Source organism: Saccopteryx leptura, chromosome 13 (assembly GCF_036850995.1).
Source record: "Saccopteryx leptura isolate mSacLep1 chromosome 13, mSacLep1_pri_phased_curated, whole genome shotgun sequence".
Taxonomy (NCBI): domain Eukaryota; kingdom Metazoa; phylum Chordata; class Mammalia; order Chiroptera; family Emballonuridae; genus Saccopteryx; species Saccopteryx leptura.
The window spans coordinates 28121138-28135653 of NC_089515.1; the positions used below are offsets into that span (position 1 = coordinate 28121138).

General features: G+C 44.8%; 1 protein-coding gene across 2 annotated transcripts in view; it reads right to left on the bottom strand.

The window, feature by feature from the left end:
• CNNM1 (cyclin and CBS domain divalent metal cation transport mediator 1) overlaps window positions 1–14516 on the bottom strand; it is a 72357-nt gene that overhangs the window by 26839 nt on the left and 31002 nt on the right. For both annotated transcript variants that reach the window (XM_066355540.1, XM_066355539.1), the window contains exons 2-3: window positions 5510–5653; window positions 1344–1484 (exon numbers count right to left, since the gene is read on the bottom strand). In XM_066355540.1, coding sequence (XP_066211637.1) covers window positions 1344–1484; window positions 5510–5653 — 285 coding nt within the window. The remainder of the gene's footprint in view (window positions 1–1343; window positions 1485–5509; window positions 5654–14516) is intronic.

The window sequence follows — 14516 nt, forward strand, 5'->3', positions numbered from 1 at the left end:
CTGGCCTCTTGATGGTACTGGACCCCAGAGCCTTCCTGCTGGGAAGGACGGTGCCTTTCCTGCCCCTCTGGGCACTCCACCTCCAGCAGGATGGAGGTCGGCCTCAGCCTTCCACCAGGAAGTGAGTGCAGGGAGGGAAAAGCATAGCAGTGGTTTCTTTTTTCTTTTTTTTAATTTTAGATTTTATTTTATTTTATTTATTTATTTATTTATTTTTTCCTGAAGCTGGAAACGGGGAGAGACAGTAAGAGAGACTCCCGCATGCGCCCGACCGGGATCCACCCGGCAAGCCCACCAGAGGCGACACTCTGCCCACCAGGGGGCGATGCTCTGCCCCTCCGGGTGTCGCTCTGCCGCGACCAGAGCCACTCTAGCGCCTGGGTCTGAGGCCAAGGAGACATCCCCAGCGCCCGGGCCATCTTTGCTCCAATGGAGCCTTGGCTGCAGGAGGGGAAGAGAGAGACAGAGAGGAAGGAGGGGGGGTGGAGAAGCAAATGGGCGCTTCTCCTATGTGCCCTGGCCGGGAATCGAACCCGGGTCCCCCGCACACCAGGCCGACGCTCTACCGCTGAGCCAACCGACCAGGGCCTTAGATTTTATTTATTCATTTTTATAGAGAGGAGAGAGAGAGACAGAGAAGTGAGGGAGGAGCAGGAAGCATCAACTCCCATATGTGCCTTGACCAGGCAAGCCCGGAGTTTTGAACCGGTGATCTCAGAGTTCCAAGCAATGGTTTGTTTAGCTTTGTTCTTGAGTAGAGGAGAGCCATGCAGAGGTAAGTTGTATTCATTCCCTCCCTAGAAGATCAGGCCTGGGGCTGGAACTGACAGAATGTGGCAAACTGTCATCCTATCTAAGGCAATCTCCTCTCTTGGAACAGTGGTTCTCAGTCTCACATTGGAATTAGGTCACAAGGTATGAAAAATGATTGTTGCCTGGCTATCACCCTCTAGATCAGGGGTCCCCAAACTACGGCCCGCGGGCCGCATGCGGCCCCCTGAGGCCATTTATCTGGCCCCCACCGCACTTCTGGAAGGGGCACCTCTTTCATTGGTGGTCAGTGAGAGGAGCATAGTTCCCATTGAAATACTGGTCAGCTTGTTGATTTAAATTTACTTGTTTTTTATTTTAAATATTGTATTTGCTCCTATTTTGTTTTTTTACTTTAAAATAAGATATGTGCAGTGTGCATAGGGATTTGTTCATAGTTTTTTTTATAGTCCGGCCCTCCAACGGTCTGAGAGACAGTGAACTGGCCCCCCCTGTGTAAAAAGTTTGGGGACCCCTGCTCTAGATTCTGCTTTACCTGTCTGAGGTGGAGAGAGGGGTAGGTAGAGTCATACCTGTGGCCAGAAAGCGGTGCGTGGCCAGCAGAAGCTGTGGAGAGATCTTCACCCTCATCTCCGAGTCGGAAAGCTTGAACAAAGAGAAATCATGCCGCTTCCTCTCCCGGTGTGGGACCCTCTGCTTTTTCCGATTGTCAGCTGCGGATCACAGGGGACAGATGGCAGCTATCTCAGAATCACTGTTGGTTTTTGAACGCTGTCCCAGTATTACACGGGAGAGACAGATCCTCTAAGACCACCTGAATTTCTGCAAAGTATCAACTGTGCCATGACAATACCTCTGCCAGGGAGTGGAAGGATGTTGATAAGCAACAGAAAATGGGAGGTGCTCTAGTCGTCTCAGGGTTACAGAAGGTGGTGCACGATGGAAAAGGGGAAAGGCTGACCCGGGACTACCAAGTTCTAGAGCTGGCTCCCCTACTTACGAGCTGTGCAGCCTTTCTCAATGTCAGAGTGTGTGTTTGTTGTAATCTATACAATAAGGTTAATAATTAATAAATCTTCCACTCATCTCATGCAGTTATTATGAGACTGCAACCAGAAACTGTCTGCAAAGTATTTACAAAAAGGCATTCAAACATCAGGGACTTGCATTTTCAGCATCAAGGGGTTTGAAGGTCCCAGGGGGTTTCCGTTTCTGTCCCTTTTCTGTCCCCAGAGCTGAGCTCACTTGGTCTCTTCCTGCTGATTTTAACCATGAGCTGAGCAGAGCTCAAGAGATACCACCCGAGGGGGTTGGGTAGTCATCTCCTTTCCCCACTTATAATTCTCCCGTTTCAACCTTGGCCCCTTGAAGGGGAGAGAATTAGGTGAAATAAACGAGAGAAGTAAGGAAAGAAAATGGGAACAGCGTTACAACCTCGAAAGTCAGGTTCTCTGGACAGGGGCCCCCTGCAGGACCTGGAAGAACTCCAGACAGCCTGTGATTATTGTTTGAGAAAATTTGCTCTTTCCGATTTATGTATGTATGTGTTTACTTATTTATTTTACTTGTATTAAGTGATCTTTATTTCCCTAGAACAGGGGGAGGGGGACTGGATGAAAGAAGGTGAAGGGATTAACCAAAAAACATAAACATAGCACATAGACACAGTCAACAGCGTGGTGTGGTGATGGCCAAGGGACAGAGAGTTGGGGGCTAGCTGGAGCTGGGCAGACGAGGGGGGAGTGGGGACAGAAGAGACGTCTGCTAGGGGCAGAGGGAGCGCGATAATGAGGTGGGAAAATGGTTTGTTGAGCTGTACACTTGAAACCTGTATGGTTTTTGTAAACCAGGGGTCCCCAAACTACGGCCCGCGGGCCACATGCGGCCCCCTGAGGCCATTTTTCCGGCCCCCGCTGCACTTCTGGAAGGGGCACCTCTTTCATTGGTGGTCAGTGAGAGGAGCATAGTTCCCATTGAAATACTGGTCAGTTTGTTGATTTAAATTTACTTGTTCTTTATTTTAAATATTGTATTTGTTCCCATTTTGTTTTTTTACTTTAAAATAAGATATGTGCAGTGTGCATAGGAATTTGTTCATAGTTTTTTTTATAGTCTGGCCCTCCAACGGTCTGAGGAACAGTGAACTGGCCCCTGTGTAAAAAGTTTGGGGACCCCTGTTGTAAACCAATGGCATCCCAATAAATTCAATTAAAAAAAAAAGGTTACAGCCATCCAGGTGAAAAGTGAGCGACTAAGCTGGAATCAATGGAAATAAAAGTGGGTATTTTCAAATAAAAATTCAGTACCATGTTGTTTTTTGTTGCCCAATTTATATTTTTTTCTTCCCTTTTTTAAAATTTTTATTTATTTTTTATTTTTTATTTTTTACAGAGACAGAGAGAGGGTCAGAGGAGGGATAGACAGGGATAGACAGACAGGAATGGAGAGAGATGAGAAGCATCAATCATTAGTTTTTTGTTGCACGTTGCAACACCTTAGTTGTTCATTGATTGCTTTCTCATATGTGCCTTGACCGTGGGGCTATAGCAAACCGAGTAACCCCTTGCTCGAGCCAGCGACCTTGGGCTCAAGCTGGTGAGCTTTTGCTCAAACCAGATGAGCCCGCATTCAAACTGGCGACCTCGGGGTCTCGAACCTGGGTCTTCCGCCTCCCAGTCCTACACTCTATCCACTGCGCCACTGCCTGGTCAGGCTCTTCCCTTTTTTTTTTAAAGATTGTTTTAAAAATATATGGGCAGGGGGAGAATAAAGGAAATGTTTTCTTTGGTCTTTTCTGTTTTGCTTTCTCTCAGTTTTGAGTGAACTTTGGAAACTTCCAGCCTATCTGACTTGTGCTGTGGGGAGCAGGGAAAGAGGTTAGGGTTTCCCCCAAACTTAGCCTAGAGAAAAACAAGGCAGCAAGGAACTCTCAGGGCAGCTGAGCAGACTCCATGGAAATGGGAGGGAACGAACCCCAGGGAGAAGGAACAGGGCCCAGAGTCCACCTCCTTTTGTTGCTCATCTCAACCACACCGTCTGGGTCTCCTGGAAGGAGGGAGGTACCCTCCACCCCACGGCTCTCTGGGCTTGCGTGGATGCCGGGCCCCGCTTTAACACTCCTTTTTCTCAGGCTGCAACAGTGGCGAGATCCAGACCCAGCTTTCCTGTGGGTCAGGGTCAAGTGAGAAGCAACCCACACTCCTGGCTCCTTGGACTTCTCAGAGCTCTTTAAAAAACAGGCCAGGAGCCTATTTACAAGGGTGGGAAAACTCGAACTCTCCCTTTTAGGAAGAGAATCGACTGCTCAGCCAGAGAGTAGCAAGTATTTGGATGAGGCCAGTCATTTTACTCTCACTAGTGAGCGACCTTCTGACTTGTATGATATGTTTGTCAAAATATCCCTCTCCCTCCTCCATCGGAATGCCACTAAGCATTTCATCAGGGAGAACCATCTCTCTGACCTCCTTCTTCTTTCTTTTTATTTTAATAGTGAGTATGGAACATTAAAACTGCTAAAACAAATGCCTTAGGAAGAGCTTACTCATTTAGACTACTGTCCCTACTATCAGCCACGAATATATTAGCGAGAATGTCTTAACCAACATATCTCTGGAGACACTTGGGAATTCTAAACCAAGAGTGGTGGGCAGAGGTGGAGAAGGGAGAAGGGAATGGGGGAGGGACAGGTCAGTCCCTACATGAAGAAGATGGGCCTGGCCGGGACATCACAGCAATACCAGATACTCTGACAGACTGGGTATGGTTTGTTAAGGCCTGGCCCACATTTCAGGTTGGATCTCTCGTTAGACTGAAGGGAAGGTACCCTTTCTGCACTGTCACTGCCCTACAGCATCAAAGCTTTTTCTACTGGGAGCTAGTTTTGAATGGCGGCTGCTAGAAAACTAAGGACAGGGGTCTGGAATGGGCTACCGGTGGGGAGGAGAAGGGATTGCTGTCCCATGAGGTGAAATGCAGAGGAAACAGCTGGCCTAGGGACTCCCCTGGATTTAGATAACATGCCTGTCCTAGAGACAAAGTGCTGTCTTTGTAACATTAGCAAGCAAAGCTTTGATAAAGCTGAGTAAGCAAAAGCAGTCATTATCTGTATGGAGAGGTCCATATTGTTCCTGAGGGGGAGTCGGTAGGAGGGTGAGGAGACCAGAAAGAAGAGAGCAAGGACAGAAGCAGGGACAGGAGCCAGCAGGAGGGAAGGGAGAAGGGAAACCAGCTGGTGGGCCGAGAGAGCACAGGGAGGAAGAGCAGTGTGGGAGAAGGGACAGCTCAGATTGGGCTTAGGTTGGGGCGCAATCTCAGGAGAGTCCCCATTGCACATGATGTTTTCGTGTGTGATGTTGAGTGGAGCCCCAGGGCGTGCTGGGGTCTGTGTCTAGATGGACAGAGACACAACAGGAACAACCCAGGGGACAGAAACAAGGGCAGAGTGTCCATCTAAGGTAGACTTTGTTTCCTTTAGTTCCTTTCTCATCCATAGCCAGGTCTCCTTTCACAGTCTTGGTTCCTGAAGGTTCCCTCCTGGTAAACATTTAGCTAGCATGTTCTCAGAGACTCGGGGGTAATTCAAGCCAGGGCATGCCAGCACCTGGCATTAGAGTTTGACACATGCAATGCATAGCCTTGTCACGACACTCTTTCACACTGTATAGCAAACTGAGCCAGCTCTGAGAGTCACAGAGGAAAATAAGATGACCTTGGACAAAAGCCAAGGCCACGCACTTACTGTAGAGGTCAGTTTCATCCAGGATTTCTGACTTGATGATCTCCTCTATGATGTCCTCCAGTGTGACAATGCCCATCACCTCATAGAAGGGGTCTCCTTCTCCCTCATTATTCACCCGCTGGACAATGGCCAGGTGAGATTTTCCTAGAAAACAAACGAAGTCGCATTAACCATCTGGGTCAGTTTCAAAGAACTTTCCTTATGAAAAAATTAAACAAACATGCTTTCTGACTAATCTCAGGACCGAACCTATCCCAGGACCTCCTTAAAATATGAGGTTTGTGTACAAGCATAATAAAATGGTACCCATAAGGTGTTGGTGGAACCCAAATGACCTAGTGGATATGTGAAAGCCCTTTGTAAGCTGTAATGTGTCATAGGCAGTTCATTTTTATTGGCCCCAAATTGAATAATAATAATTAACATCTTCTGGGCTCTAACTACATGCCAGGCACTATTCAGAACACTTTACATGTACTGATTCATTTAATCCTCATAACAACCCCTGAGATGAGTGCTATTACTATTCCCATTTTACAGATGAAAGAACTGAGGCACAGAATGGTTAAAGCAAATGCCAAAAGTTACAGAGCCAGTCATAAATGGCAGAGTTGGACTGCAAACCTAGGTAACTGAGTTCAGTCCTAACCCAGGGACCGAGTCTTACATAACAGTCTTGCTTCACGTTGGTTTGTTTTCATCTGCTGATAAACACATTTTCCGGTCCTATTTCTAAAATGAAAATCTGGGTGGTTCTTTTCCTTGTCTAACAGACATTTATGGAGAAAATCTAGGGTACTGACTAGAATGTCATTCTTGCAAAAAAAAAAAGGGAAGTTCATGCTTTATCAGTGTTACTTTTTATAAGCTTTTCCTTGGTCAATGTTATCAAATAAGAGGAATAGTCAGTATGCTGGAAGCATCATTAACAATTACAACTTAAACCATGAACTTCTGTGTCAAATACTGCTAATCATAAGAAGCTACCTATTGAGACTTTTTAATTGAAAAGATGGCATTTTTATCACTCAATAATGGTCTGTAGTTTCTTCTCCACCTTCAACCTATCCTTTGACTTACTCCCAGACTGATTTGATCATGCCACTCTGCCTTCACGTCTACTTTCCATGTCTTAGCTCACACTGTTTCCTACTGCCATTCCATCTCCCATGGCCCTCTGAGTTCAGCTCCCGTGACAGCTCCTCAAGAAGGCTCTCCTGGATCTTCCCCAGTCTGAATGCGAACCAACCTCTCCTTGCCTGTGTCTCTAAGACCTTGATAACTCCATTAGAGTATTTATCACACAATTTACTGTGTCTTATAACTAGCAATGTGTGTGTCCTCTACTGGACCCTGCTTCTTCCTCAGGTCAAAAGCTCCTTCAGGACATAGACTTAATTAAGTACGGTACCTTCCACACAACAGGCAGTCAGCAAATGCCTGATGAATTGAACTAAGAATGGATAAAAATCCATAGTGGATAGATGATATGAATATCAGACACTAAAACTTTTACTTTTTGAAAAAAATACAATTTAAAAAAAATAAAAAGTGTGGTTCTAAAATTAGTTATCTTTGAAACAACTGCATCCTATCCAAATGGATTGAAGGGTTTTGCAGCTTAGCTTAAATTACAGTATATTGATTATTAGAATGTGCTCAATTTATACATTTTTCCCCCCAGGTCAGCGTGGTCTTACACTGATGGCGCCTGTTTGTACTTTTCTGCTAACATGTGCTAGCAATGACAAAACAAATGGCTACTGCAAGAGAAAACTTGAAAAAGTGATTTGTAAAAATTATTTTCTATAATTCAATAATTTTTGTAATGTGGAGCCCAGAAAATATATACATCATACAACCATACTTCCTGCCATTAAGAGATTGGTTTATATGATGGGATTAAATAAATGAACATTTTATGATGTTTCACACAAAATACCATAACTTTCATGTGAAAAATCTACCATTGTTCTATACTTCATAAGGTCAATATGAGGACACACTAATGTGACCATCAGGGAATAGAGATTTTAAATCCTAATTATATAATATCAAGACACTGTAATCTATTTAGAAACATTTTGTAATCCACCATCAATATGATTCCCTCAAGTGCCTGTAGAGCCCTACAAACAAATGAAGAATTCATGCTTTCTTGGGTACAGAGAGTAGCAGGAATCAGCAATCACATAACCCTGTTCTGAGCTGACACTCACAAGGACAAGAAAACCAGATGTTCCCCTGACACACATACCCGAGGTCGCTCCTCTCTCAAAAACCTTGGCCTCTGAGAGACCTACCTCCTTGAACCCCCCTCCTCCTGAGCCCAGAAGTGACGGGGATGGCTCCAAGTAAAGCCGATCTTGAGACACTTCTGGGGAAAGTTAATCACTTCCCCCCACTTTATCATGCCTCTTTACTGGTATTTATAATAAATACAATAATAGGTTTTTTTGTGTTTTTTTTTGTATTTTTCCAAAGCTGGAAACGGGGAGAGACAGTCAGACAGACTCCCGCATGCGCCAGACGGGGATCCACCCGGCACGCCCACGAGGGGGCGACGCTCTGCCCACCAGGGGGTGATGCTCTGCCCCTCCGGGGCTTCGCTCTGTCGCGACCAGAGCCATTCTAGCGCCTGGGGCAGAGGCCAAGGAGCCATCCCCAGCGCCCGGGCCATCTTTGCTCCAATGGAGCCTCGCTGCGGGAGGGGAGGAGAGAGACAGAGAGGAAGGAGAGGGGGAGGGGTGGAGAAGCAGACGGGCACTTCTCCTGTGTGCCCTGGCTGGGAATCGAACCTGGTACCCCTGCATGCCAGGCTGGCGCTCTACCACTGAGCCAACTGGCCAGGGCAATAATAGGTATTATTACTGTAGCAACTACCATTTACTATCATACTCTAGGGGCCAGGCACAGTGCTAAGCATCATCCACACATTATTTCACCGCGCTGTCGTTCTCCATTCATATGTGACCCTCCCACTAAGACGGCGAGCTCTCTGAGAGGCAACAGCTATGTTCTACTTATCTTTCCCCCCAGAATCTAGAACAGCACCTGGCATGGAGTAAGAATTCCATAAATAATGGGTGATAACTGGATATCTACACGCAAAAGAACAAAGTTAGATGCTTATCTCACAATATACACAAATATTAATTCAAAATGGACCAAATGCTTAAATGTAAGAGTGGAAACTATAAAACTCTCAGAGGAAAACAGGAATTAGTCTTTGTGACCTTGGAGTAGGAAATGGTTTTTTAGATAAGACACCAAAAGCACAAGCAATCCCAAGGAAAAAAAATATATACAAACAGGACTTGATCAAAATTGAAAAGGGCCACCATCAAAAGGAAGTGAAAACAACTTACAGAATGGAAGAAAATATTTGCAAATCATATATCTGATAGGGTACCTGTAACCAGAATACATAGAGAAAATTTACAACTCACAAAAACACAACTCAATTAAAAAATGAGTAAAGGACGTAAACAGATAATTTATGCAAGAAGATTTACAACTGGCCAATAAGCAATAAATGTTGATGAGGATGTGGCTTAAATTTTGGCTATTTCCCTCTTCTGTCCTATGAGTTTCTTCAAATGAGAACTGTGGTCTTAACTGTTGAGTTGTCCCTCTACAGACTAGCAGAATTTTTCAAGTGTCTTCTCACAACTATTAGTTCATTAATTTCAGTTTTCTCCCAACTTACTAGAAAAGGAGGGTGCCTGTGAATTAATCTAGGCTAACAATGTGATGATCATTAACATTTATTAGGTCTACCGGAAAGTTCTGTCTGTTTCTATCACAAGTTTCAACACATAAGCACATGTTTATTTGGCGCATGTGTGCCTCTCTATTTTTATCACTTAATGTATACATACTGACGTAGCAAATTAACTAAAACAAAGTTGATTCACGTTAGTCTTATATGTGAAATGATACTATACCCATGGCTACTGATAAAGTTCATTTACGCCACTGTAATTTTTACGAATTTCAACAAGGAAGAAATGCTACAGAAGCATGTAGAAATTTATTGAAAGTGTTTGGTGAAGGAATAATACCGACTATCACTTGTTTTTGCCCTTACAAAATTTTTTGAAGGGCAAAAAATTCAAAAATGAAGAAGATATCAAAAAACACTGGTTCAATTTTTCGCATCAAAAGATAAAACATTTTTCAAAAATGGGGTTTACAAATTTCCCTCATGCTGGCAAGAAATCATTAATAATGCAATTATATTATTTAATAAAGTTTATTGACGGTAAGAAAAATTTGTATTTTGTTTTATTCCAAAAATGGACAGAACTTTCCGGTAGACCTTATATATAGAGCATCACAATTTGTCAATCATCTCTCCTGAACTTAGTTAGAAATGCAAATTCTCAGGCCCCACCCCAGACCCAGTAAATCAGAATGTCAGGGGGTTCTACCCAGTGATCTGTGGTTTAATATGTTTTACAAATGGTTCTGATGCAGGCTAATGTTTGAAAACTACTGGTTTATAGGTAAGCTCTGGGGCATTCTGGTTATGTCTGATGATCTATTAATGAGGAAGAAAGAAACAAGCACTGAGATGACTAGTTAAATCCTGGACCCTTTGGTAAACTTGGTTTAAGTCACAAGATGCTAAGTACTCATGAAAAGACAGAAAAGAACCTCTTGTAACAAAGAGTAGTTATAGTGGCGAGCTGATGAATGCTCTCTCATATGATGTGGTGGTTAGGTATCTTGTTAACATGGGGAAGAGAGTGGCTGTTGACTGTTAAATACTGAGCTTGGAAAGAGGTTTCTCGTGGTTTTTGTACCAATCACCTCTAAAATAAGCTTGCGGTACTACACTATCTATTAGGCTCTTGGTGCATCTGAGGTCAAGAAAATTTCCCATTATTGATAGTCAAACTAGTCTTTTCTGTTGCCTCAAGAATCTAAAGGGTGCTTTAACTCACCACCACCTGGCATCAACATGCATACCCAAACTACAAGTCAGATTTCTTAGAAGGGCAACTGGGTTTTCAGATGCTGCTTTAAAAGCAGTGGTTCTTGGGCCCTGGTCGGTTGGCTCAGTGGTAGAGCATTGACCCTGCATATGGATGTCCTGGGTTCGATCCCCAGTCAGGGTACACAGGAGAAGCAACCATCTGCTTCCCTTCCTCTCCCACTCCCCCTTCTCTACCTCTTTCCCTTTCACAGCCAGTGGCTTGACTGCTTTGAGCATTGGCCTCAGGTGCTGAGGATAGCTTGGTTGAATCTAGCATTAGCCCCTGACAGGGGTTGCCAGGTGGATCCTGGTTTGGGTGCATGTGGGAGTCTGGCTCTCTATCTCCCCTACTCTCACTGAGAGAGAGAGAGAGAGAGAGAGAGAGAGAGAGAGAATTAGAGAGTGGCAGAAACATCACAACTGCATTTCAGTATTTAAAGAAACTGAAATATCTTCTGAAGGTTCTTTAATAAATACAGCCTCCAGCTGGTTTAGGCATGTCCACAGAGAAGAGCTCCCAGGGATCCTGTTAGCATACCTCCTATGCCTTAGGAAGAAAAAAAGGCAAATAATTGATTTGCTTCCTCTCTCTTTTAAAAATAGCTACAGCACTTTAGTAAGGTTAAGTGTTCCCAAGATAAAATATAAAGCTTGGAGGAAAACATATTGCCTAGAAATAGAGAATTAATGAAAGAAGAAATCATTTTATGGTTTCATGGTTTCTGCTTCACTTATGACCTTCACCTTGTAATACACAGTGGCTTTTTATGCTCCCTGGTGTCCCTGCAGCATTTTTTATTCATTTGGTAGATAGTATTGCATGTCTTTCTTTCTTACCTTGGTCTTGGTAACCCTCTACCTCTCAAAGCAGGTTCCTTGGAGAAGCAGCATTGAACATCACCTGAGTACTTGTACAAAATGCAGATTCTTGGATCCAACCCTGACCTACAGAATCCAGATCTTGGGTGGTGAGGTGGGGCCTAGACAGTTTTTTGTTTTTTTTTTAATTTTTTAAACTTTTTCTGAAGTTGGAAACGAGGAGGTAGTCAGACAGACTCCCGCATGTGCCCAACCAGGATCCACCCGGCATGCCCACCAGGGGGCGATGCTCTGCCCATCTAGGGCATTGCTCTGTTGCAACCAGAGCCATTCTAGTGCCTGAGGCAGAGGCCATAGAGCCATCCTCAGCGCCCGGGCCAACTTTGCTCCAATGGAGCCTTGGCTGCGGGAGGGGAAGAGAGAGACAGAGAGGAAGGAGAGGGGGAGGGGTGGAGAAGCAGATGGGCACTTCTCCTATGTCCCCTGGCTGGGAATCAAACCCAGGACTCCTGCACGCCAGGCCGCCGCTCTACCACTGAGCCAACTGGCCAGGGCCAACAGCTGTTTTAATGATATCCCAGGTGACTCTTATGCACACTCAGGTTTGAGAAGCACTGCTCTTGACATTTGGTACAACAGGAACTGATATCACCTGGGAGCTTGAGACAGCTGCAGAAGTTCGGCCTCCACCCCAGCAGTCTGAGTCAGAATCTACATTTCCTCAAGCTCTACAAGTAATTCTTATGCACATCTGAGTATGAGAACTGGTCAAGACGACCTGGTTTTCTTCCCATCCTTATTTATGACTGATAGTTTTCTGTTCCCACTGTGGATTCCTTTACTTTATCCTCACCTAAAGATACATATGTCCCATGGTGGGATTCAGCCAGTTTGCACTGGTTTGAAAAAACTGATACCTAATTTTTTGTTGAGTTCAGCGAACCCGTTGTTAAAATGTCACTTGTAATCAGGGTTCTCTCTGTCCAGGTGGGTGCCTGGGCAGCCACCCAATATGGAAATCACAAATTTACATTCCTTACTCTTTTTAAGTGTTCATCTGCACAACAGCATATTCTAAGTGCCCATTGTAATGTTCATTCTGTCCATAGGTAAAAAAAATTTGATGGAACTATGCTTGTAATATTTACTTATTCATTTCATAAAACTCATTATACCTTTGATAAAATACTCCATTTAAATTCCCTTGGTTGGTTACTTCAGTAAATAAACATATGACCTAAAGAGAAAAACTGCCAAACAACCAGAGGGTGACAAGCTGTCACTAGAAATATATTAAATAACAGCTTTACTGTTTTTTTGGTCAGGTATTAACATTTTTTCATTAATATTTTAAAACTCTCATAACATAATCTAGTTTTGTGTACTTCTTTTATTGTTTTTATTTAAGTATAAATGCGTGAAATAATGAACTACCTTTCAGTATACTTAAAATGGTTTTTTTTATACTTAAAATGGTCATTAGGGCAGAGAGCTGGTCGTTAAAATTATTTGAATCCCACCACTGCATATACCGTATTTCCTCATGTATAAGACACACCTTAACTTTTGGGCCAAAATTTGAAGAAAAAAAAAAGTATTACAAAAAGTTACTGAACTCAAGTGTTTTTTTTGTTTTGTTTTGTTTTTTGTATTTTTCTGAATTTAGAAGCAGGGAGGCTGTCAGATAGACTCCCGCATGCACCTGACCAGGATCCACCAGGCATATCCACCAGGGGGCGAAGCTCTCCCCATCTGGGGCACTGCTCCGTTGTGGCTGGAGTCATTCTAGCGCCTGAGGTGGACGCCATGGAGCCATTCTCAGCACCAGGGCCAACTTTGCTCCAATGGAGCCTTGGCTGCAGGAAGGGAAGAGAGAGATAGAGAGAAAGAAGAAGGAGAAGGGTGGAGAAGCAGATGGGCACTTCTCCTGTGTGCCCTAGCTAGGAATCGAACCTGGGACTTCCACACGCCAGGACTATATGCTCTACTGCTGAGCCAACTGGCCAGGGCCCAAACTCAAGTTTTATTCATTATAAAATTCATACAACTTGGAGAGTGATGTCAAAGAAATGATGCTGTGAGGGGTGCACCTGGTCTCTCCCTTTGAAATGTCAACAAATTTAACAACTAAACACAGAAAAAATCTCAGAAGCACCTGAAATATACACACACCAGACAAAGGTATGAATGGGCGAAAAGGTGGCTGAATATATAATGCACTCCAAAAGAAATAAGATGGAGAACAGGGCATTTTGCTTTCCTCACTGATCTGAGGAATGGGGCACTTTTGTCTAGAGCCTAGCAAAGCAGGTGGTCTGAGGCAGAGGGAGGGAGCTGAGTAAGGGTGGATGCTCAAGCAGAAGAGAGAATATACCAGCTCTGCCTGGGATTGTGGAAGCAGGGCGCACGCCCAGGCAGCGGGTTCCACCTAAGGTTACTGGTGCAGAATGCCTGTGTGAGCTGGTGCCGGCAGCTTTGTGCATTCCCAGCTCTGCGATCACTGGTGGTGTGTGAGTGGCTCCACCTGGAACCACCGGCGTGAGTGTGCACATGCGGTCTAGAGGGCTTAGTCCAAGATTATCAGCGATATGCATCTGCGTGGTTGTTGCCAGTGTCTTTGTGCATTCCAGGCTTCACGATCACCAGCGCAGAGAGCGCATGGGCCAGGATCCTTGGGGCGGAGCACCTCCATGGGGCCGATGCAAGCTTTTAAGTGCATTCCCGGCTCTGACCGAGACCACAAGCGCTGTGCACCTGAGTAGGTGGGTACAGGCCTCTGTGTGCATTGCTGGAGTAGTGGGGGCTGGGCTCACACATGACTTGCTGCGGGCTACCAAAAAGTGCATGAGAGAGAAGCCTGTGGAGATTAGACCTGCGGCTCGCTGAGGCATGCTAAACATGCCCAGGGGGCCCTTAGAAAGGGGCTAGATCTGTAATCAGCTCCCAGCCCATGGCATGTTGAAACATGCAGGACCTGTCTGCAGGTCCTTAGAAAGGCATTAGATCTGCAATCAACTCTCAGCCCTGCCTGCTCTCGCTGGTGGCTCTGGTTGGCACAGCTTTACCCAGAACTGTGCTTTGAGCGATACTGGAGGAAGGACCTGGCTGCTCTTAGAGCCTCCTTGCTCTGCAAACAGTGGCTGGGGCAACCTCACAGCTAAGTCCCCAGGCTGCTAGCTCAGGTGGGAGAGACATGGGGAGAGGCAC